The 25,181-nt window shown below is 46.0% G+C and overlaps 1 protein-coding gene across 1 annotated transcript in view; it reads right to left on the reverse strand.

The window, feature by feature from the left end:
* The window catches only part of LOC124716694, a 213,812-nt gene that overhangs the window by 113,108 nt on the left and 75,523 nt on the right, over positions 1-25,181 (reverse strand). The window contains exon 2 of the mRNA XM_047243235.1: positions 17,693-18,007. Within this exon, the coding sequence (XP_047099191.1) occupies positions 17,693-18,007 (315 nt within the window). The remainder of the gene's footprint in view (positions 1-17,692; positions 18,008-25,181) is intronic.

The following is a 25,181-nucleotide window of genomic DNA, read 5'->3' on the forward strand; positions in this document are numbered from 1 at the left end:
CCCAGGCAATTACAGAGCCTCCATAGCTTAAACAGTCCCCTGCTGACATACAGGGTCCATGGATTCATGAATTTGTCTCCATACCCGTACACGTCTACCCGCACGATACTACTTGAAAAGAGACATGGTTCCATCATCAACAGTCAAATGTCGGTGTTGATATTCCCAGGCGAGGCGTAAAGCTTTGTGTCGTGCAGTCATCAAGGGTACACGAGTGGACTTTCGGATCCAAAAGCTTATATAGATGATGTTCCGTTGAATGGTTCGCACGCTGACACTTTGTGGTGGCTCTGCATTGAAATCTGCAGAAATTTGTGGAAGTTTTGCACTTCTGTCACGTAGAAGGATTCTCTTCAGTCGCCGTTGGTCGCGTTCTTGCAGGATGTTTTTTCGGCCGCAGCGATGTCGGTGATTTGATGTTTTGCCGCATTCCCGATGTTCACGGTACACTCGTGAAATGGTCGTAAGGGAAAATCCCCACTTCATAGCTACCTTGGAGAACCTGTGTCCCATCGCACCACATTCAAAGTCGCTAAAATCTTGACACCCTGCATTGTTTCAGCAGTAAACGACCTAACATCTGTGCCAGACACTTGTTGTCTTATATAGGTGTTGTCGACCACAGCGCCATATCCTGCCTATTTACATATCTCTCTATTTGAATACGCGTGCCTATACCAGTTTCTTTGGCGCTTCAATGTATGTCGAAGGGCAGCTGACAGCTAAATACGACACATTCTGTGTCGGCTTTCCCATCTTCAACTAGAGCAGTGTAAGTGAATCAATACTCATTGTGCTTGCTGTTGCTACACTTAAATTAACAGCCTGACAGTCATCGCTGGGCGCGTTCCTAAGGCATCAAAGTGTCATGGGCGTACGTGGTGTGGAGGAAGCAGTATGTGTCGCACTGGAGCGTGAGTAGGTCTGCGGTATTGTTGTCTTAAGACGGTGGGAGCACTGAGATGGAGACGTGCTGTTTGTGATTTCGGTCATTCAATCATTCTAAGATCAACGAGAGTTGAAACCAAGGTGGTATAGCTACTCCAAAAGGGTTTCAACGCGATAAATGTGGAATTGAAAGCACACAAAACATAACTATTTGCAAAATACTGTGGCACAGTTTCTAGACGTCAGTCAATGCTATTTAAGTACGGTGATGCTGTGTTTATTCTCCTTCCCACCATTAATAAGTTTTCCATTAAAACTATAATCTTCCATGCCATACGCGTGCATGCAGAGTCCCTCCTGGTTTCTAAATGTAATTTGCTTACAGTGAAAAAACGCCTCAATCCAGCTAATTACAGGACTGTAACTTTATCTCCAAACGTCTGTTAGGGCCGTTTAAGTTCATTGATGCTGTGTCTGACACTCTTTCCCACCATTAACATATGTCCCACTAAAACAACAGTTTCCACACCCTATACAAGCATATACGCTCCCTTCTGATTATTAAATGTAATTTGCTTAGGAAGAAAAATGTTCAGGAATCCAGAGGTGCAGTGGAATCAGATGCGTGTAACAGAGGTTCCAAATGTCTCTCAGCGCTATTTAAGTACAGGAATGCTGTGTAGGATACCCCCTGTCTTCATTAACAAATGTTCCATTAAAACTACAGTCTTTGGCACTATATACCATCCCATACTGATTTCTGAAATGCTTCCGCATTGCTAGGATTTAGACAGGATCAAACTCGAACAGTCATTTTCCGTAGTTGTAAATCAGGGCTTAAAAACTTTTTTTTAGCGGACGAACATGTAAACGTATCTGTCAAACGTTAGATAGACGCACATATCCATTCTGTTTTATCCCAATCTATAAGCTTGCGGTCAGCTACAGAACGCTATTGCAACATTACAGGCTGATGGTCCATTTCAACGTCAATCAGTTCTGCTTTATATGGATTTCCCGCTGCAGCCATATCAATTTTTCCTAATATACCTCCTGCTCCTAACTGTGGCTATAATGATTCTAATAGCCCTGAGCACTATGGGACAACATCTGAGGTCATCAGTCGCCTATAACTTAGAACTACTTAAACCTAACTAAACGAAGGACATCACACACATCCACGCCCGAGGCAGGATTCTAACCTGCGACCGTATCGGTCGCGCGGTTTCAGACTGTAGCGCCTAGAACCTCTCCGTCACAACGGCCGGCTCCCTAACCGTGGAAAATGGTACATTGTCTCTAGACTGCAAGGACTTCCCCTATTAAGGTACTGATGTATGCCATCACCCTTCCATCCAACATACTCGTATAAGGCATACATTAAGAAACCAACCACCTTCTACCACAAATACCGAATACGTGTGCTGTATAATGTTTTTTACTAAAACTTTATGACTCATGGCCATATGCAGCACTCAGATTTTCCTTTTATCCCTTCAATACACCTCAGTACACAATCTAGACGCCACTATCTTAGTGGAGTGTACATGTCGCAGAATACTTGTTACCAGATCGTGTGGATTTGGTTAGCTCAGATCTTAACAATAGTACTCTGCTGTGGGACAGAATAATGATTTTTTTATCCCCATTGGAAACAGCATACGTTGAATAACGGTGGTATTGTCTGTCAGTTCTATGTCTCCACACTGTGGGCTTTCAAATATGAATGATGTGGGGTGTAGTGGCCCTCAACTATGTACCCTCAGACTCAGTTGAAATATTAAAAGTTTTGGCTGATTTCGTTGTCTAGGGGCTGGGATACGTAGTTGCCGCATTACAAGCCAAATATGACGATGGACACGTGCCCATTTCAGTATTAGTAGCCGATGTCATGGTGGTAAAAGTGGCACGTGCGTGGATCGTCCGCTGCGGACGCCCATCATTAGGAGTGTTGGGTGCACTGTGTGCTCAGACACGTATTCTGCTCGGCATTAAAGTCTGATGTTACTTCCGCCACAGTTCGCTGCCTATCCTGTTTTAGCAGCCTACGACATCCGACATCGGTAATTAGGAGTGGCCGCCCAACCCCATGACGTCTGGACGTGCTTTCACCATGGTTTCGCCATGCTCTAGAAGAGCGTAGCGTTCCAAAGGATTGGAAAAGGGCACAGGTCATCCCCGTTTTCAAGAAGGGACGTCGAACAGATGTGCAGAACTATAGATCTATATCTCTAACGTCGATCAGTTGTAGAATTTTGGAACACGTATTATGTTCTAGTATAGTGACTTTTCTGGAGACTAGAAATCTACTCTGTAGGAATAAGCATGGGTTTCGAAAAAGACGATCGTGTGAAACCCAGCTCGCGCTATTCGTCCACGAGACTCAGAGGGCCATAGACACGGGTTCCCAGGTAGATGCCGTGTTTCCTGACTTCCGCAAGCCGTTCGATACAGTTCCCCACAGTCGTTTAATGAACAAAGTAAGAGCATATGGACTACCAGACAAATTGAGTGATTGGATTGAAGAGTTCCTAGATAACAGAACGCAGCATGTCATTCTCAATTGAGAGAAGTCTTCCGAAGTAAGAGTGATTTCAGGTGTGCCGCAGGGGAGTGTCGTAGGACCGTTGCTATTCACAATATACATAAATGACCTTGTGGATGACATCGGAAGTTCACTGAGGCTTTTTGCGCATGATGCTGTGGTATATCGAGAGGTTGTAACAATGGAAAATTGTACTGAAACGCGGGAGGATCTGCAACGAATTGACGCATGGTGCAGGGAATGGCAATTGAATCTCTATGTAGACAAGTGTAATGTGCTGCAAATACATAGAAAGAATGATCCCATATCATTTAGCTACAATATAGCAAGTCAGCAACTGGAAGCAGTTAATTCCATAAATTTTCTGGAAGTAGGCATTAGGAGTGATTTAAAATGGAATGATCATATAAAGTTGATCGTCGGTAAAGCAGATGCCAGACTGAGATTCATTGGAAGAATGCAAACTGAAAACAAAGGAAGTAGGTTACAGTACACGTGTTCGCCCACTGCTTGAATACTGCTCAGCAGTGTGGGATCCGTACCAAATAGGGTTGATAGAAGAGATAGAGAAGATCCAACGGAGAGCAGCACGCTTCGTTACAGGATAATTTAGTAATCGTGAAAGCGTTACGGAGATGATAGATAAACTCCAGTTGAAGACTCTGCAGGAGAGACGCTCAGTAGCTCGCCACGGGCTTTTGTTGAATTTTGGAGAAAATACCTTCACCGAGGAGTCAAGCAGTGTATTGCTCCCTGCTACGCATGTCTTGCGAAGAGACCTTGAGGATAAAATCAGAGAGATTAGAGCCCACAGAGGCATACCGACAATCCTTCTTTCCACGAACAATACGAGACTGGAATAGAAGGGAGAACCGATAGAGGTACTCAAGGTACCCTCCGGGACACACCGTCAGGTGGCTTGCGGAGTATGGATGTAGATGTAGATGTAGATGCGTTGAAGACACTCACAACAGCACTCCTCGAACACCCGAAGAGTCGTGCAGTTTCCGAAACGCCACCGGGCGATCACAATCTGCCCTCGATCAAACTCAGATCGCGCGCCTTCCACATTCTTCTCACCGACGCTACATGCACCGTGCGTGCTGCTATCGCTTGGATAGGTTTATACCGATCGTAGGTCGATGGTCGTAATGTTCTGGCTGATCAGTGTATGTGTCTGAAGTTGACGTTTTATCTTCTCATACCGCTTACTATTTTCGCACAGAATAACATGCATTCTTAAACAAGATTTCAAAAGATTTTGGGCAGATGTGTCCGCCTCACCTTTCTGTTCCCTCGCCTTCAACATCCCGCGAATGGGAAGTCTGCGGTTGTCGCTCCCCTGTACAGTAGTTGGCGGGCAGGCATTAGGGGGCATCAGTGGGGCGTGGCGAGTGACTAACAATAGGTGCGCGCGAAAATTTAAAACCCGAACATTCAGAAGGTCACAACTGTGTACTATCAGAATTATGGCCCAAATTTTGCGTGTGTGCGAATTCCTAAGGGACAAAAATGCTGAGGTCATCGGTCCCTAGGCTTACATACTACTTAGCCGGCCGTAGTGGCCGAGCGGTTCTGGGCGCTACAATCCGGAACCGCGGGACCGCTACGGTCGCAGGTTCGAATCCTGCCTCGGGCATGGATGTGTGTGATGTCCTTAGGTTAGTTAGGTTTAAGTAGTTCTAAGTTCTAGGGGCCTGAATGACCATGGAAGTTAAGTCTCATAGTGCTCAGAGCCATTTGAACCATTTTACATGCTACTTAAAATAACTTAAACTAACATAGGCTAAGAACACACACACCAATGCCCGAGGGAGGACTCAAACCTACAGGAGGGGCCCTGCAGTCCGTGACATGACGCATGTAACAGCACGGCCACCCCGCGCAGCTATGAAATTTTCGCGTAGGGTCGATTGTTGGACCTGATATACGTTAATTGTGCTTCTTTCTCCTCCATTGCACGAAATTTTGAAGAGTTTGCAGAGGTTGAAGTCCATAGCGTATACTTTCCGTATGGTCGATTTCAGTTGCCACAATGTTGAGAATAAAATGTGGACAAGATGCCTAAATTTCATATAAAATTTACTGGATAACAATATCTCATTTAATTTAAGTACCAGATAGGTGTTGTATGTAATATTGAGAAATATTCCGTCTTTCTCGACTGTAATAAAACTTTTATTTATACCAGAGTCATTTCGTTTTTTCTAAAACGTTCTGATTAAAACAAAGTTGGCGAAGTACACAAAACTGAATTGTGTACGTAATAAAACATAGAAACTAAAATATATTGTCAGTGAGGCGCAGTGCTCAAACAATTTGTGTTTGTCACAACGGACAGTAAGTACTTTCCAAAACATAGATCAGTCGACGAAAACATTAAATATGATGTTGCCAGAGCAGCGAAGCAAATAATTGCGTCAGACAATCAAGTAGCTCAGCAACGTACGAGCCGAAATTCTGCTCTAAATAATACTTTTAATACTGTCGCAAAGGAATATATCTCAATACGAATAGTAAAACAGCGACTGCGTAAGAGAAGATATACAAACAAAACAGGTAACACGAATATTGTATGTGCGCCTTTTCATTGTTTTTAATTGCTGTGAAAAGAAATATTGGAGGACAAAATTAGAAAAACCGAAAACTTATTATGATTATAATAAAGACACAAAGCACTAGAAATTTCAAAAAATTATATTCAAACGAATAAAATTCATGAAGTAAGACACTTCCATATTGTTTTCAAATAAAGAAAATATTAAGCACCGAACAAGGTTTGAACACAGAACCTTTCGCTTAATGGCTCTGAGCGCTATGGGACTCAACTTCTGAGGTCATCAGTCCCCTGAAACTTAGAACTACTTAAACCTAACTAACCTAAGGACATCACACACATCCATGCCCGAGGCAGGATTCGAACCTGCGACCATAGCGGTCGCGCGGTTCCAGACTGTAGAACCTAGAACTGCTCTGCCACCCCGGCCGGCCCTTTCGCTTAGCCATTACGCTAACGCAGCTCGTCATTGAACAGAAGTCCAGGAGGACTCTAAAATATCACGCAAAATACCGACAAACAGTGTTGGTATGGCTATGAATTACTCACATTTCGTCAAAGTACAATAGGAAATAAACAATTACCGCTCTTCTTTATTGCGAAAAGCGGTTCGTGAGAATGATACAAACTCCTTTCCTTGCTATCGCCTGAATTAGGAGGCTTATTGCTTGTTTGGTTTAATCAATTAATAGAATATGAAGCGATTGGTATAAAGAATGCTTTTTCCAAACTTTCTATAAAAGAAAGTCTGCTATCAAGACATTGCTTTTGTTCAATTACTTTATTTATGACTGAACGTTTCTAAAACTGAAGACACTCGTCCGTGCTCTGCACTGCAGTCGAGCTCTGGCAACGTCGTTCTCTGTTCATTGGCTGACTCTGTTTTGTGACGTCAGATGCGCAGAATGAACCTAAACTCGGCCGCCATCGTAAATGACGTGCACTATAGATATCTGTTTAAACGAGGAGCATTCAATAAGTAATGCAACACGTTCTTTTCTCGGCTAATTTCGGTTGAAAAAATGCTGAATAGTGGGATACCTCGGAGTATTCCCATATCGGCCAGTATAATTCCAAGACCTTCCAGTATGTAGCGGCGCTATACACAGCCTTCAAAATGGCGTCTGTTATGGAGGTACGTTCCAAGTAGAAACTGTCACAGAATGTGTTTTTGCAGAAAACAGGAGCATCGCAGATATTAACAGGAGCTTGCAGAGTGTCTATGCATACCTGACAGTGACCGAAAGGTCAAGGCACATCTCACCATCACAACAAGATCGAGCAAGTCTGTCCGACCACACACCTGTGACCGCTGCAGTGTTGGAACGTGCGGACACTCTCATTCGAGGTCATCGACGGATCACAATCAAACACCTCGCTGCTCACCTTGACTTTTCTGTTGGTAGTGATTACACACTCTTCCGACAGCTGGGATACTCAAATTGTGCCCGCTGCATACATCGCTGCCTAACAAAAGACCATAAAGAGCAACGAAGGACCATCTGTTCGGAGTTTCTTTCGCGTCACAAGACTGACTGTGATAATTTTTTTTGTCGAGCACGGTCACAGGTGTTCATCACTTCGAACCGCAACAACACGGCAGTCAGTGTAGTGGGGCCACACCATCTCTCCTCCGAAGAAGAAGAAGAAGAAGAAGAAGTTCAAAGCCGTTCCCTCAGCCGGTGAAATGATGTCGGCACCCTTCTGGGAGGTTACTCTGATGTCTTCCCTTATGGTGAAACGACCATCTCTGAAGTGTACTGTACTACCCTCAGGAAATTAAGGGAATGGCTTCAGCATGTCCACCGCCACAAAAATTGGGGATGAACGTTTCTTTCACCGTGACAACGCAAGGCCTCACGCATTTATGCGCACCTGAGAGGAGCTGACAAGACGTCACTGAACTGTTCTTCCCCATCCGCTCTACAGCCCGGATCTCGCATCGCCCGACTTCCATCTGTTTGGCCCAATGAAGAAGGATGCACCCGCGGGGAAGCAGCACTTGGATGATGAGGAGGTTCCTGATGCTACCATGCAGGCATACAGGGCTTCCTAGTAAGGTGAAGAAATCCCGTCGAACTGAACGGAGATTATGTTGAAAAGTAGAAGAGTGGGGAACAATACAATAAACTGAAATCGTGAATGAAACCAACCTGCTTTCAGAAAAAGAGGTTGCATTACTTATTGAACACCACTCGTAGAAAAATGCTTTAGAAACATTGAAATTTACGCCAAAACTGTGGTGCAGAAGAAATTAGTACCATTTGAAACGTAGTGAACGAAAATACGTTCTTTGAGTAGCATGAGGTCAAGAAGGTAACAGATTGAAACGCACTCTCGATTACAATGAAGCGCCAAAGAAACGGGTATTCAGATACAGAGAGATGTGTAAACGGGCAGAATATGGCGGTGCGACAGGCAATGCCTATATAAGACAACAAGTGTCTGGCGCAGTTGTTAGATCAGTTACTGCTGCTGCTACGGCAGGTTATCAAGATTGAAGTGACTTTGAACGTCGTGTTATCGTGGACGAGCGAGCGTTGGGACTTAGCATCACCGAGGTTACGAGGAAGTGGTGATTTTCTAGTTCGACCATTTCACGAGCGTACCGCGAATATCAGGAATCCGATGTGAATTTCAAAATTTTCCAGGCGAATTGACCAAACAAATTTCGGGTTTGCAATGGAGTATGAGAAAACAATGATTTTGTCCACAGCGACGTCTTTTTGGCACTCCATTATCAAAGAATCCGTAGAAATACGACTGGCGGAAAATCTGTTAAACCGTGACAGCGGCTACCAGCTGGACAGTGCACGGAATCCCATCATCTCCACGATTTGCTCAAATCGAAGACGACAGAGTGCGTCGACGGCCGCGGCAAACAGCAACGCAGAGGGCGACCGAGTTCCGCTATTCCACCAGCGAGGGCGCTGCCGGATGGCAGTGTGGTTCATCTATCAAGTTTTCGACGCATGCGCAGAATAGTTACAGTACGCTATATATTGCGGAACGGAGGACTGGCAGGTGCTTCTCCAGAATCACCTTGACCTTTTTGCCGCATGGTGTAACCAATGGCTCCTGAAACTCAATCCTTCCAAGATCCAGGCGATCATCGTAGGTCGTACCACTCGCTCCTTCCGACTCCTGGATTTCTCCCTTACTGTCTGCGCACATCCTGTCCGCCTCACCCCCACCCTCACCTACCTTGGCCTCACCATTGACCGTCACCTCACCTGGATACCTCATCTCCGCTCCATCCAATCCAAAGCCCACAACCGCCTCCGACTCATCGAACTCCTCTCTGGCCGGACATGGGGGTTGCACCCCTCTACCATCCTCCACACCTACAAATCCCTCATCCGTCCCATCCTCTGTTATGCCAGTCCTGCCTGGATATCTGCCCCCCCCAAATTCTATCAGTCCCTCCAGATCCTTGAGCGTCATGCACTCCGCCTCGCCTTCCGTATCCGCCTCCCGTCCCCCACGCAGATCCTCTATGATCTCATTCCTTTCCCCCATCTGCTCCTATTCCTCGAACATATGCGCATCCTCTACACCTCCCGCCGTCTTGAACCCCCTCACCCCCTGGTTGCTCCTCTCCTCTCCCATCCCCACCCCACTGCCACGTCTTCACCGTTGTGTCCCCCCTACCCTCCATCTCTACACCCTCCATCTCCTTTCCCAAGGTGGCTTCCATCAACTCCTCCTCCCGGATGATGCCCTCTCTCCCTCCATTTATCCTTCCTATCAACTCTGATCCTCAATCCCCCTCCTTTCCTCTGTCCTTTCCCTGGGCTCCCTCTTCCCCCCCCCCTTCCGTCCTGTTTTCTCCCCGCTACACCTCTCCCTACCTCCCTTCTCCCCCCCAGTCCTTTTGTATTCCCCTCCTCTGCCTACCCCACTCCCTGTCGCGTCTGCCCCCCACCCCTCTTATGGGTCCTCATCCTCCTTCAGCTCCTTTCCCGACTCCCCCCCCTTCGCTTTTACTCTCCTTTCCCCCCTTTTTTGTTTTCCCATCTTCTGTCCAGTTTCCCCCTCCCCCCCTGGTCTCGACTGTGGTGTCACATTTGCCAACTTTTTAGTGCAGTGTTCCAGTGACTATTCAGTGTTGTTTGTCTTTCTCGTGTTGCGAACAGAAACCATGCTGTCGCTAGGTGTGAATTTTATGTCCTTTGCGAACAGAATCCAGACTGTCGCCGTGTTTTTTTTTAATTGTCTATTGTTTTCCCTGTCTGCTTTGTATGTATTTTTATTAGCGTCATCATCCCTGTGTTGTTGTTTTAAGTTCCACGATTTCTTTTCGCCTTGTTACTCTCTAAGTCTCCGATTTTATCGCCTGTTTTTCATTATTTGTTCTCTTGATCTCTGTCACAAAATCTGTCGGCTGAAGAGCGGCATACTAAGCTGCTGCCAGCCCGCCCCTTTCGGGGGGAATTGAAATTCAATAAATGAAAAAAAAAAAAAAAAACTGGCAGGTGCCCAGTTGAAATATCGTGCGAAGTATTGAGATGTGTAAACGGGCAGAATATGGCGGTGCAACAGGCAATACCTATATAAGACAACAAGTGTGTGGCGCAGTTGATAGATCAGTTACTGCTGCTGCTATGGCAGGTTATCAAGATTGAAGTGACTTTGAACGTCGTGTTATCGTGGACGAGCGAGCGTTGGGACTTAGCATCACCGAGGTTACGAGGAAGTGGTGCCGGATGCAAACCCGAAATTTGTTTGATCAGGAATCCGGTAAAGCCATCAACAACTGTCAGCGTGCGGAGCATTCAACGATACGTCATCGATACGGGCTTTTGGACCCGAAGGCCCACTCGTGTACCCTTGATGACTATACGACACAAAGCTTTACGCCTCGCCTCGACCCGTCAACACCGACATTGGACTGTTGATGACTGGAAACATGTTGCCTGGTCGGACGAGTCTAGTTTCAAATTGTATCGAGCGGATGGTCGTTTACAGGTATGGAGACAACCTCATCAGTTCATGGACCCTGAATGTCAGCATCAGACTGTTCAAGCTGGTGAAGGCTCTGCAATGGTGTGGGGCCTCTGCAGCTGGAGTGATAGGAGACCTGTGATACGTCTAGGTACGACTCGGACAGGTGGCGCGTACGGAACATCCTGTCTGATCACCACCATCCCCGTCCGCCCCCGGTAGATGAGTGGTCACCGCGACAGAATGTCAATCCTAAGTGCCCGGGCTCGATTCTCGGCTGGGTCGGGGATTTTCTCCGCTCAGGTACTGGGTGTTGTGTCGTCCTAATCATCATCATTTCATCCCCATCGACGAGCGAGTCGCCAAATTGGCGTCAAATCGAAAGACTTGCACCCGGCGAATGGCCTACCCGACGGGAGGCCCTAGCCACACGATATTTTATTTTTACCACCATCCCCATTTATGTCTATTGTGAATTACGAAGGACTTGCACAGTGCCAACAGAACAATGCGATACTCTCAAGTCCGGGACTGCTTGGAAGTGGCTCGAGGGACACTCTTCTGAGTTTAAACATTTCCGCTAGCCACCATACTCCCCAGACATGAACATTATTGAGCATATCAGAGATGCCTTCCAACGTGCTGTTCAGAAGAGATCTCCACCCTGCCGTACTCTTACGGATTTATGGACAGCCCTCCAGGATTCATGGTGTGAATTCCCTCCAGCACTACTTCAGACATTAGTCGAGTCCATGTCACGTCGCGGTACTTCTGGGTGCTCGAGGGGGTCCCACGCGATATTAGGCAGGTGTACCAGTTTCTTTGGCTCTTCAGTGTACATTTTAATGCTGTGCTAGATTTACGAAGGACTATAATAAATCGCCTCGTAAGAATTAAGTTGTAAATTATTTTGTCTTTTTGCAGGTACAATTCTGAAGTAATGGTAAGCATTGGAATTCCCTCGCCACAGAGCCGCAGCACGGCGATACAGGAATCACAAGACAATAGCTCAGCCAGTGTCTGCCCTGGGTAACTCATGTCGAGAGGAACGTATGCGCTAACGGCGTGGGGCCGGCCGCGGTGGTCTCGCGGTTCTAGGCGCTACAGTCTGGAACCGCGCGACCGCTACGGTCGCAGGTTCGAATCCTGCCTCGGGCATGGACGTGTGTGATGTCCTTAGGTTAGTTAGGTTTAAGTAGTTCTAAGTTCTAGGGGACTGATGACCACAGCTGTTAAGTCCCATAGTGCTCAGAGCCATTTGAACCATTTTTTAGCGGCGTGGGACTGCTCAAATATGTAAAGGTAGCGATGGCTCCCGGTTGTACAAAGGACTGAACAGAAAAATCAGAAGTGGAATTTACATTTTGTTGGGCTTAGGAAGAGTTACGACTCCGTCGGCCCACAAAAAAGTCCTTCGCGAATTAAGACCAGACAATGAAGAAGCGTAAAAAAACCTAAAATATGTGAGAGTCAACGTCCGGAGCGATCTAAAGTAGAAACTGATAACAGGGAAAGTACGAGAGGGTGCTGAAAAGTAATGACTCTGAATTTTTCATATGAAAATTCACAGAGCTTTTTAATTAGAACGAACGTTATTAATCTTTTACACCTTTATTCGTCGTCTCTCCATATGTATAACTCACCATGGTCACCCTGGTGACGAACACATTTCTCCCAGCGTGAGATCAGTTTGTTGATACCGTCACTGTAGAATGTTTGTTATTTTTGACATTTGTGAAAGAACTCTTCGAATTCGTGCATTCTGTGTTCTGAGTGTGTGTCTGTCATGCACCGAAATACATACGCTATGCACCGCCACGTTACATGTTACAATTCGGTGCCCTCTAGCGGCAGGGAGCTACAAATATGGAGACAACAAGAATAAAGATGTAGAATGTTAATTAAGTTTGTTTCATTTAAAAATCTTTGAGAATTTACACGCAAAAAATTTGGAGGTATTGCTTTTCAGCACTGCCTCGTAGATGAGAGACGGAAAATCACTGCAACAGTCCTAAGTAAATGGAATTCACTAACGAAGGGGTATGTTAAAAAACCTTGATTTGCAGCCTTTGCAACTGGTCGTCAATCTGGGTCAGTTACGAGGTACAATCAATGGAGGAGTTTTGTCACCGGTTCGTTATAAAGCGAGACTGCGTCAAGGAAAGGCTCATTAAATTCCAGTGACTGACATTTCAAGAGAGGAGTGGTGTTTCACCGAGAGCTCCACGCACCAGATTCTAATCTGCGAATAGACATTGATTTCAGCTGTTTGTTTCAAGAAAATTTGTGGCAGCCGGGACTCGAACCCGAATTTTCCGTTTATCGAAAGTGGTCTCCCAAACCAATTCGGCTATCCGAGTACGCCTCCAGAACCGACCGAACTCCCATACTGTGCCCCTGCTGGCGTATTTTTCCCTGTGAATATACCTGAAGAAAGGACTTAATATTTTCCTGTAATATGTGAAAAACACTGACGTTTTTACATGTGAAATGCCATCGAGTGAAAAGGACAAAGACAATAAGCACGATTTATCATCTGTGTAAGCAATGATTAAAAAAGACTATAAATACTCTTTTAATTTTAATTTGTCTGATAAAAAAGATGACATTCTGTCTTTGAGATTGTGTCATTTCATGTGTGTTCAAATACGTGTGAAATATGTTAAATACAATATGCGATCGAAAGTATCCGGATACCTGGCTGAAAATGACTTACAAATTCGTGGCGCCCTCCATCGGTAATGCTGGAATTCAATATGGTGTTGGCCCACCCTTACCCTTGATGACAGCTTCCACTCTCGCAGGCATATGTTCCATCAGGTGCTGGAAGTTTTCTTGGGGAATCGCAGCCCATTCTTCACGGAGTGCTGCACTGAGGAGAGGTATCAATGTCGGTCGGTGAGGCCTGGCCCGAAGTAGGCGTTCCAAAACATCGCAAAGGTGTTCTGCAGGATTCAGGCCGGGACTCTGTGCAGGCCAGTCCATTACGGGGATGTTATTGTCGTGTAACCACTCCGCCACAGGCCGAGCGTTATGAGCAGGTCCTCGATTCTGTTGTAAGATGCAGTCGCCATCCCCGAATTGTTCTTCGACGGTGGGAAGCAAGAGGGTGCTTAAAACAATGTAGACCTTTGCTGTTATGGTGCCACGCAAAACAACAAGGTGTGCAAGCCCCTCCATGAAAAACACGATCACACCATAACACCACCGCCACCGAATTTTACAGCTGGCACTACACACTCTGGCAGATGACTTTCACCGGGCATTCGCCATACCCACACTCTGCCAACGGATCGCCACATTGTGTACCGTGTTTCGTCATTCCACATAACGTTTTTCTACTGATCAGTTGCCGAATGTTTACGCTCCTTACACCAAGGGAGGCGTCGTATGATATTTACGCTGGTGTGATGTGTTGCTAATGGGCAGCCCCTCAACCATTAAATCCAAGTTCTCTCACATCCCGCCTAACTGTCATAGTACATGCAGTGGATCCTGATGCAGTTTGGAATTCCTGTGTGATGGTCTGGATAGATGCGTATTACACGTTACGACCCTCTTCAACTGTCGGTGGTCTCTGTCAGTCAACAAACGGGGTCGGCCTGTACGCTTTTCTGCTTTACGTGTCCCTTCACGTTTCCACTTCACTATCTCATCGAAAGTAGTGGATCTAGGGATGTTGAAGAGTGTGAACATCTCGTGTACAGATGTATGAAACAAGTGACACCCAATCACCTGACCACACTCGATACCTCGAGTGCCACGGAGCGCACGTTCTGCTCTATCACGATGTCTAATGACTACTGAGGTCACTGATATGAACTATCTCGCAGTAGGTGGCAGCACAATGCACCTAACATGAAAAACGCGTGGTTCTGCAGGTGTCGGGATACTTTTGATCACATAGAGTGTATGTGACATGTGCATACATTAGCAGAGCCACGTGTAAAAAGTTTCTCCTTAATCTTATAGAGGGAGCAGTAGAGGGTAAAATATATAGAGGAAGACAGACATTGGAATACATCCAGAGAATAATTGAGAAAGTAGGTTGCAAGTGGTACTGTGAGGTGGGAAGGTTGACAAGGAAGATGAATACGTGGCGGGCCGGATCAAATTAGTCAGAAGATTGATGTAAAAAATTCAACAAGAAGAAACCTGCCCTGGACCGATTTCAGCCAAAATTGGAACACTTCCTACATACTGTCTGAACAAAGAAATAAGAGAGGAGATTGATAGAGCGAGGAGGAAGAGCAGGAGATGGTCAGGGGAAAGAGGAGGTGGACAGAGAGAGAGGGGAGTGAACAGAAAGTTGGGGGAGGAGGAGATGAATACAGAGAGTGAGAGCAGTTGGACCAAGAGAGAGCAAAGAGTAGGAGATGGGCAGAGAGAGGGCAGGAGGAGAAGGAGTAATAGAAGATTGGAATAAAGGCAGAGGTGGGTACTCATGAAGTCTTTATTAAAAAGAAAACTGGATCACTACTGACATGTATTAGTGTGTCCTACATGACGTGAAAAGAAATAAAATGTGTATAATTACAACGTTAAAATAAGAAATACACAGTAAATAGTAAACCTTTCCTTGTGGTGTGCCTTGCAAACTTCGGCACAGCACATTGTAAATGAAATTTTTCACTGAGAGGTATTTTTAGAAAATTTACGTATTTTTCTTGCGCCGGGCTACCGGCAGCTGTGTTAAAATTACGATGAATGATCTGTCCTTAAGAGCGCTCGGATTTCTTCAAATCGACAGGGTCGCATTTTTTGTACCGCTTTAGGAAGCTAAGCCTCGACGCTGACATATAGGTACAAAAGCCAGCCCGTCTAGCCACGCAGTCTAACGCGCTGCTTCCCAAGAGCGAAGGCGTGCCAGTCCTCGGCACGAATCCGCCCGGCGTTTTAGTATCGAGGTCCGCTGTGCCGGTTAGCCTGTGGATGGTTTTTAAGGCGGTTTTCCGTCTGGCTCGGCGAATGCGAACTGATTCCCCTTATTCCGTCTCGGTTACACTATGTCGGAGATTGCTGCACAAATACAGTCTCCACGTGCTTGTGCACCGTAATTAATCTACCACACAAGCATTTGGTGCTAAACTCGTCTGGTATCAGACATTCCCAGAGGGGTCCACTGGGGGCCGAATCGCTCAATAACCCTGGGTGTGAGAGGAGGTGGGGTGGGTGGACTGCTGTGGCCTGTTGTGGGCTTGCGAACCACGGAGGGCTACTACTGGAGGAAGCCTCTCCATCGTTTTTAGCTCCCCGGTTTAGTAGACACATACATACATACATACACTACTGGCCATTAAAATTGCTACACCAAGAAGAAATGCAGATGATAAACGGGTATTCATTGGACAAATATATTATACTAGAACTGACATGTGATTACATTTTGACGCAATTTGCGTGCATAGATCCTCAAAAATCAGTACCCAGAACAACCATCTCTGGCCGTAATAACGGCCTTGGTACGCCTGGGCATTGAGTCAAACACATCTTGGATGGCGTGTACAGGTACAGCTGCCCATTCAGCTTCAACACGATACCACAGTTCTTCAAGAGTAGTGACTGGCGCATTGTCACCAGCCAGTTGCTTGGCCACCATTGACCAGACGTTTTCAATTGGTGAGAGATCTGGAGAATGTGCTGGCCAGGACATCAGCTGAACATTTTCTGCATCCAGAAAGGCCCATACAGGACCTGCAACATGAGGTCGTGCATTATCCTGCTGAATGTAGGGTTTCGCAGGGATCGAATGAAGGGTAGAGCCATGGGTCGTAACACATCTGAAATGTAACTTCCACTGTTCAAAGTGCCGTCAATGCGAACAAGAGCTGACAGAGACATGTAACCAATGGCACTCCATACCATCACGCTGGGTGACACACCAGTATGGCGAAGACGAATACATGCTTCCAGTGTCCGATAACCGTGATGTCGCCAAACACGGATGTGACCATCATGATGCTGTAAACAGAACCTGGATTCATCCGAAAAAATGACGTTTTGCCATTCGTGCACCCAGGTTCGTCATTGAGTACACAATCGCAGGCGCTGCTGTGTGTGACACAGCGTCAAGGGTAACTGCAGCCACGGTCTCCGAGCTGATAGTCCATGCTGCTGCAAACGTTGTCGAACTGTCCGTGCAGATGGTAGTTGTCTTGCAAACGTCCCCATCTGTTGACTCAGGGATCTAGACGTGGCTGCACGATCCGTTACAGCCATGCGGATAAGATACCTGTCATCTCGACTGCTAGTGATACGAGGCTGTTGGGATCCAGCACGGCGTTCCGTACTACCCTCCTGAACCCACCGATTCCATATTCTGCTAACAGTCATTGGATGTCGATCAACGCGAGCAGCAATGTCGTGATACGATGAACCGCAAGCACTATAGACTACAATCCGACCTTTATGAAAGTCGGAAACGTGATGGTACGCATTTCGCCTCCCTACACGAGGCATCGCAGCAATGTTTCACCAGGCTACCCCGGTCAACTGCTGTTTGTGTATGAGAAATCGGGTGGAAACTTTCCTCATACCCATGTTGTAGGCGTCGCCACTGGCGCCAACCTCGTGTGAATGCTCTGAAAAGCTAATCATTTACATTTTCTTCCTGTCGGTTAATTCTGTGTGTGTAGCACGTCATCTACATGGTGCAGCAACTTTAATGGCCGGTAGCGTAGGTACAGAGAAACTGTCAGAGGAGGTGGCTGTAAGGTCGCCTTGTAAAAGAGATAAAACGTGCCGGCGAGGCGGCTCACCATGTCGAGGCTGTAGTGGACGCTGGAGACGTTGGCGCAGCGCGGCTCGCTCGAGTTGGCGACGGGACCCAGCAGCAGAGGGCCGCCGCCCACGCCGGCCGCCCCCCCGCCGCCCACGCGCACCGCGGAGCCGGCCCGGCCACCGCCCCCGGCGCGCATGGCGGGTGCCGCCGCCATCAGCGCCAGCCGGGCCCCCGCCGCGCCCGCGAGGCGCGCCGCCGCCACTGCCCGCGCCGCCACCGCCGCCCTCGCCGCCGCCATCACCGCCGCCCGCGACAGCGTCGGCCGCGGGGCTTCCCCCACCTCTCCAGTCACCTGCCGCAGCGCGAAAACAGAGGAGGAAAAACGTAAACTGCTGTGGCCTTCTCCACCAGACATCATGGCGCCTAGAGCGTCGGCAACCAAACTGACAGCCTGCAGCCACGGGTTGCCCGCTTCGCAGGCACACCGAAGCACTACACAACCATCAGGCAATATTGATGAACGGCCACAACAACAACAACAACACAGCAAAGACACTAGCGGCCACCAGGGCCCAGTACCGGCTCACATAAACATAAGGAAGAGGTCGCTGCAGATCCTGGAACTATTTTCGCACGTCAAACCATGTGATGGAAAATAGTTCCGAGGTACTCATCAGCCAAAGTGTTATAAAGGCCGGCGCTCGGCCGCACATCGGCAGTTCATCCACCGCCAGCAGACGTGGATAGCTGCCGCCCCGGCAGCCCAGCTTGGATCTTCTCGCTGATCTCTGGATTAGGCTCGGTATATCGGAGGAGTCTCTGGCGGAGACTGGTAGGAAATTGTTGTTTTCTATATTATTTTTGTGTGATGTCCTTAGGTTCGTTAGGTTTAAGTAGTTCTAAGTTCTAGGGGACTGATGACCATAGATGTTAAGCCCCATAGTGCTCAGAGCCATTTATATTATTCCTGTACGTAGTTGTGATTCGAAGACGGATCACTGTTTTGTGTTGGTGTTATACTTGGATAATTTGTTTTGGTTAATTGACAGTCCAATAAATTGTTTTCGGACTTTGATCGTTAGTTTCTTCTGCTTATGCAGACATGTCATAAAGCACCCGCACCATGACCTCACCATGTGCCTCATCCACTTTAGAGTACCTTTGATCAAATTGGCATTTGGACAAAAGAGCAGCAGCTGTTTGAACATCAAATGGCCAGACAGAAAACAAGATCTAAGCAAGGAAGCGAAAGCCGAAAGGTGTATGGGTAACAAGTAACAGACCGTTGTTCATTTTGTTCTTCTCGATGTCTTGGGAACGTAAAAACAAATAACCACTTAAGGGGGAACGACAGGGTGACGGTCGAAAAACTCGATTTTTTTAAAATTACGGTATTCGAATTTATAAACATTGAAGAATTATTCCCCGAAATATTATGTGCGAACTCCGAAAAGCCACGATTCTGTGAGCGTTTGAAGCCGAGCGTGCACAGCACGGCTCGGCGTCAGAGGGGGAACATAGAAGCAATTCAGAGGCGGGCTGCTAGATTTGTTGCTGGTAGGTTTGATCATCACGCTAGAGTTACGGAAATGCTTCAGGATGTGGGGTGGGAGTCTCTAGAGGAAGGCGTTCTTTTCGTGAATCGCTACTGAGGAAATTTAGAGAACCAGCATTTGAGGCTGACTGCAGTACAATTTTACTGCCGCCAACTTATATTTCGCGGAAAGACCACAAAGATAAGATAAGAGAGATTAGGGCTCGTACAGAGGCATATAGGCAGTCATTTTTCCCTCGTTCTGTTTGGGAGTGAACAGGGAGAGAAGATGCTAGTTGTGGTACGAGGTACCCTCCGCCACGTACCGTATGGTGGATTGCGGAGTGTGTATGTAGATGTAGATGTAGATGCAGATGTAGATACGATTGCGCGCTCACGTAGCCTTCATTGCATCCGTGAGATGTTTACGTTTTTGCATAGACCTGATTTACTTGAGCCTTATTCGGGCGGTTTTGCTGAAAATCTGAACGAAAGTTTCCATAGTCTCATTTGGAGATACGCTACAAAAATAACATCCACCCGAAGCGGAATTGTTGCATTGCTTCAAATTTGGCAGTACGTCTATTCAATGTAGGCCATGCCGCATTAATGCACGTGGAAAATGCCCTTCAGATCGATATCGGCGATGAAATGTGCCGATTCTGCGAAGATAGAAATGTCAGCGGTGATGCGTTGAGCGACGGAAAGGCCTTTGAGAACGGAAATAAGGGCTTATCAAGTCAAAGTAGCAGAAAGCGACATCCATTAACCGGGGCGAAAGTTGTTATGGACCAGGCATCGGCGATATCCCGTAAGTTTCAAACTTTGTCCCGTATTTTATATGACAAATACTTGTCAAACTTTAAACGGGTTTTTCTCAAAATCATGCTCTTCGGCATGGCTGTCGTAGCCCAGGCTACAGTTTTCATCCGACTTTTATGATTTTTGGTCTCGCTTTAAGAAAATTTAATTCTCTACAGTTCATCCTAGCCGATTTTTTTATGCTGATATTTAACATTTTTGTCGGTCAAAAAAAAAAGGGGTCCAAAAATGATCATTTTTCAAATGTCTTTAACTCCGCCAATTTTTTTTTTTTTTTGCGTATCCCAATGATGAACTAAAATTACATCTATAATGATGAGGATGATATGTTAATTTCATGTTTCAGATAACCACAACCGGAGTTGAAGCGACAACCGTCGATCTAACTATTTTCAGAGCCGCCTCGGGAAAATCCAAAATACACATGGAAAGTATTAATATTTTTTAATAAAAGTGCCAATAAAACTTCAAAGTATGCTTTATTCATTGCAGCAAACCCTATTTGTCCGCTACATTCCGGTACAGAGAAAAAAAATCCTGAATTTGAACAATATTTTCGCCGCTCACCCTGTTGTTGCCCCTTAATCGTTTAACACCAACCGACAAACCCCACGGTCACGACGTATTATTCGACCACAGGCGCATCATGTGACACACGAATGAGGATTTGTATCTGCAAGCATTTGAAAGATACGAGAAAGAACAACCCCGGCGGTAGTGTATGTGGAATTGAATCAGAACTTATGAACCACACGTTGCTGGCAATGACAGAGAGTAGTCTCACGTCAGGGAATGTTTGTCCTGCAAACATAAAGAGCGGTCATTGGCGGAAGGTCAACCGCGGCGTGCTGGTCGTTGTGACCGAGCGGTTCTAGACGCTTCACTCCGGAACCGCGCTGCTGCTACGGTCGCAATTTCGAATCCTGCCTCGGGCTTGTATGTGTGTGATGTCCTTAGGTGAGTTAGGTTTAAGTAGTTATAAGTCTAGGTGCCTGACGACCTCAGATGTTAAGTCCCACAATGCTTAGAGTCATTTGAACCATTCTGGATCAACCGCGGCGTGCGTGACGCCTTTACAACAGCACTGCCTGTTAACTCTGTTTAGCCGATACCTGCCGCGCCGACAGCTGCAACGGTCGCGACCCACTGTTATTACTACGGCAAGTTTCACAAACGAGGCATACTGAAGCATCCACGGCACCTATGGGCTTGCCGATGGAAGATCTGACATTTCAAGACAATCCGCAAAAACATTTTACTCAGAGGACGGGCGTCTGATGCAGTATGGTGGATGTGTGGCACCTCCAGGACTCTGTGGCCGTTGCCGACCGTCGACGTACACTGCGGATTACGAAGATAATTTCTTACACACTGTTGCGAGGACCGTACAATAAGCACCACTGCAGTCGGAATGTCACAATCTTCTGTTGTGCGAATACTGGACAGAAATCATTACCATCCCTCCCGCATGCAGAAGGTACAAGCATTATCGCTGCAAGACTACAGCACAGGCTGGATAACTGCAAATTCATCCTACGGCGCCAGAAGCACGACAAGCTCTTTTAACGAATAATACTGTTCACCTACAAAACCTATTCCACGAAGGAGGTGCGTAAATGGCAAGAAAAGGAAGAAGAAAATTCCACGGCACAGTGTTACGAGGGTACCAACAACGAAGCAGCGTCAATATCTGCTGTGGCGCTTTGATCGGCATCTCATAGGGCCACCTGCGCTATCACCAAGTCTGACAGGAGAGCGATATCTGTATTTCGTGGATGCTGCTTTGCTGCATTAGTTGTAAGACGTTACTTTGGCCACCTCACTTCAGCGGCAAAGTGGATGCGACCTGGACACTTCCAAAGAGGCCCTAGAGTATTGCCAGCTGGAACGCCAGACTTTAATCCACTGGATTTCCCTTCCAAAGAGGTCCTGTAACATTACCAGCTGGATGACCAAACCTTAATTCACTGGATTTCCCTTCCAAAGAGGCTATGTGGCATTGACAGCTAGATCGCCAGACCTTAACCCACTGGATTTCGCTTCCAAAGAGACCCTGTAGCATTCTCAGCTAGACAGTCAGACTTTAATCCACTGGATATCCTTTTGTGGAGCCGTCTTAAATCTGTGATTTATGAAAGACGGATTGTTGATATCAACAACCTTAGACGCAGAATACAACATGCCTGTCATACGAGGGTTGTCCAGAAAGCAAGTTCCGATCGGTCGCGAAATGGAAACCACAGTAAAAACGAGAAACCAACAGTTACCTACACCTTCCACCTACTTCTCTACATAGTCGCCGCTCCAACTTCGAGTGTTGTCGTAGTGTTGTATCAACTTTCCAGTACCCTCGTCATAGAAAGCACTGCCTGTGCTTTCGGCCAGTTATCTGCACTGTTCTACAGCTCGTTGTCTGTGGAAAAATTTTGTCTTTATAGCCAGCGGTTCTTATTAGCAGAGATGAGACCCAGGAGGAGCCAATTACGGACTGTATAGGGGGTGATCAAACAGTTCGCATGGGAAACGCTGCAGGAGCGTCTTCATTGCCCCTGCGGTGTGCGGCCGAGAATTGGCATGAAGAAGGAACTGATCCACAGTTGTGATATGTGGGATGCATGACACAGGCGAAATCTCTAACCAGGCCCTCATACTTAGCGGGAGACGCTATTCCCTACGCATCTTTACGTGCTCACTGTTCACTCAAAACTGAAAAGAGCGACGCGGCACGATCGACGGGCATACTAGAGACACTGCCCAACTGTGCAAAGCTTTACCAGATTTTCCCAGTGGTTTCCATTTCGCGACCGAACGGAACTTACTTTCTGGGCAACCCTCGCATACGTGAAGAGAGGTTGACATGATGGACCATGTTCAGCAGCCCTCATTTCGAACAGTACTTATAAAACGCTCCTAGTCATGTGTTTCCGTGTTGTATTAAATTTTCACAGCCGTTTTGTATTCGTTGGGATTTACTGTGTCATGTCTGAGTAGTAGTATTTTGTATTCTGATTTTTTGTACTCGTTCCTTAAGACTAAATCCAGGACGCAGATACCAAATAACAAAACATACATTCACGGTAATACATTTCCTTCCTGTGCCAACTAGCTACAATACGTAATACTAGATGGTGAAAACGGAACGAGATAGTTGTGGATGCTGTGACTGTCGGCCTTGTCACGCATAGTATAGCCTTACGCCGCATGCTTCGCGTTCTAATCGGCTGCATCGACTACTTACAACACATACATGTTGTGCGGTGTTGCTGTCTGTCCCCTTGCACAGGAAAACCCAAAAGCCAGCTTCACATTTCTCCATCTTATAACATTCAACTGCATTGCCATTAGTGACATAGTAACATGACGAAACGAATTTATATTTGTAACTCAATGTGTGACACTTCGTACGAAGTATTTTTCCTCATTTACGACTCAATCTATTGCGCGTCTTTGGAACGGACCGGAACTTGAAAGCAATATAGAAATGGCATAGGGCATAGATAAAGATGATATGGGAAATATACTGGGAGAACAATTCGACAGAGCGCTGAAATATCTAGTCGAAACAAGACCCCAAGAGTAGACGAGATTTCGTCAGAACTCCTGATAGCCTTGGGAGAGTCAGCCATGACAAAACTGTTCCATCTTTAGTGAAAGACGTATGGGCTGGCGAAATACCCTCAGATTTCAAGAAGAATGTAAAAATTCCATTTCCAAAGAAAGTTGATGCTGACAGGTGCGAATCGTACGGAGCTATCAACTTAATAAGTCGTGGTTGGAAAATACAGAAGAATGGGAGAACTAGTAGAAGCTGATCTCAGGGAGGAGAAATGTATGAACATGTGCGGCAATACTGACCTAACGACTTATCTTGGAAGAGAAGCGAAGGAAAGAGAAACATACGGTTATAGCAGTTGTAGACTTAGAGGAAGTTTTTGGCAATGTTGACTGGTATTCTCTCTTTGAAATTCTGATGGCAGCAGAGGTAAAATACAGTGAGCGAGAGGCTATTTACAAGCTGTACAAAAGCCAAACGACAGCTATAAGAGTCAAGGGGCACGAAACGAAAGCATTGATTGAGAAGAGATTGAGACATGGGTGTAGTCTGTCTCTGATATTATTCAATCTGTACACTGAGCAAGCAGTAAAGGAAAGAAAAGAAAAATTTGGAGTAGGAGTTAAAGTTCAGGAAGAAGAAGTAAAAAGTTTGAAGTTTGTCGATGACATTGTAATTCAGCCAGAAACAGCAAAGGATATGAAAGAGCAGTTGAATGGAATGGACAATGTCTCGAAAGGAGGATGTAAGATGAACATCAACAAAAACGAAATAAGGATATTGGAATGTAGTCGAATTAAGGGGAGTTGGAATGCCCCATCCCGACAGTGTTTTTGTGACTTGGATTCCTTGTATTTCAGGAACCACTGCAGCCATTGACACGAAACTTTTACAGGACGTTAAACTGTATGTTCTGAGTCTCCTGAACTACAATAATTAGACTTCAGCCACTGATTTCGGCAGTAAAAATTTTTTTAATTACACGGTTAAAATTTTGTGTACTTTCTAGGTACGTTATCCTAAATAATTTTAATTACACATAAAATTATGTTCTTCTTTTGGTTCAGTAGACTCAGGATATGTATGTTACTAATCTCTGAAAATTTGAATACTCTGTTCGAAGTGGTTTCTGAGATTTAGGGAAAAATGAAACAGAAAATGTTAATTTTCAGAAACGGCTTCTAAAGTTTCAAAAGGCTGTAATTCACTTAATATATCCTTAACTTTTTGTCTTTAGTCACTCAGAAGCACCCTACAACATACTAATCTTTTCCCAAGTTTTTTCTTCTTTTCTTCTTTCTGGGCTCCTTACTGGCCAACGGTGCTGTATACTCTGCTTCATCAATGCGAACCATATCCATCTGTTCGTTCTCTGATGCAGTTTGCTTCAGGATTAATTGCCATATGTTGCAGCACTTTCACCCTACCAATGTTGCCATCATTAAAAGCAGTAACACCATCACTGACCCCCCACTGTAGTGTCTTCATTCCAACAAATCATTTTTGGTAAGCGAGTCCATATAAGGTTAATGAGCGACTCAATAGGATTTTAAGTCTAACCATGCAGACATTTCTTCAGTAATTCAGGATTTGCCGGGTCTCTGTAAATAGGTTTTA

This window comes from Schistocerca piceifrons, chromosome 9 (assembly GCF_021461385.2).
Source record: "Schistocerca piceifrons isolate TAMUIC-IGC-003096 chromosome 9, iqSchPice1.1, whole genome shotgun sequence".
Classification (NCBI taxonomy): Eukaryota; Metazoa; Arthropoda; class Insecta; order Orthoptera; family Acrididae; genus Schistocerca; species Schistocerca piceifrons.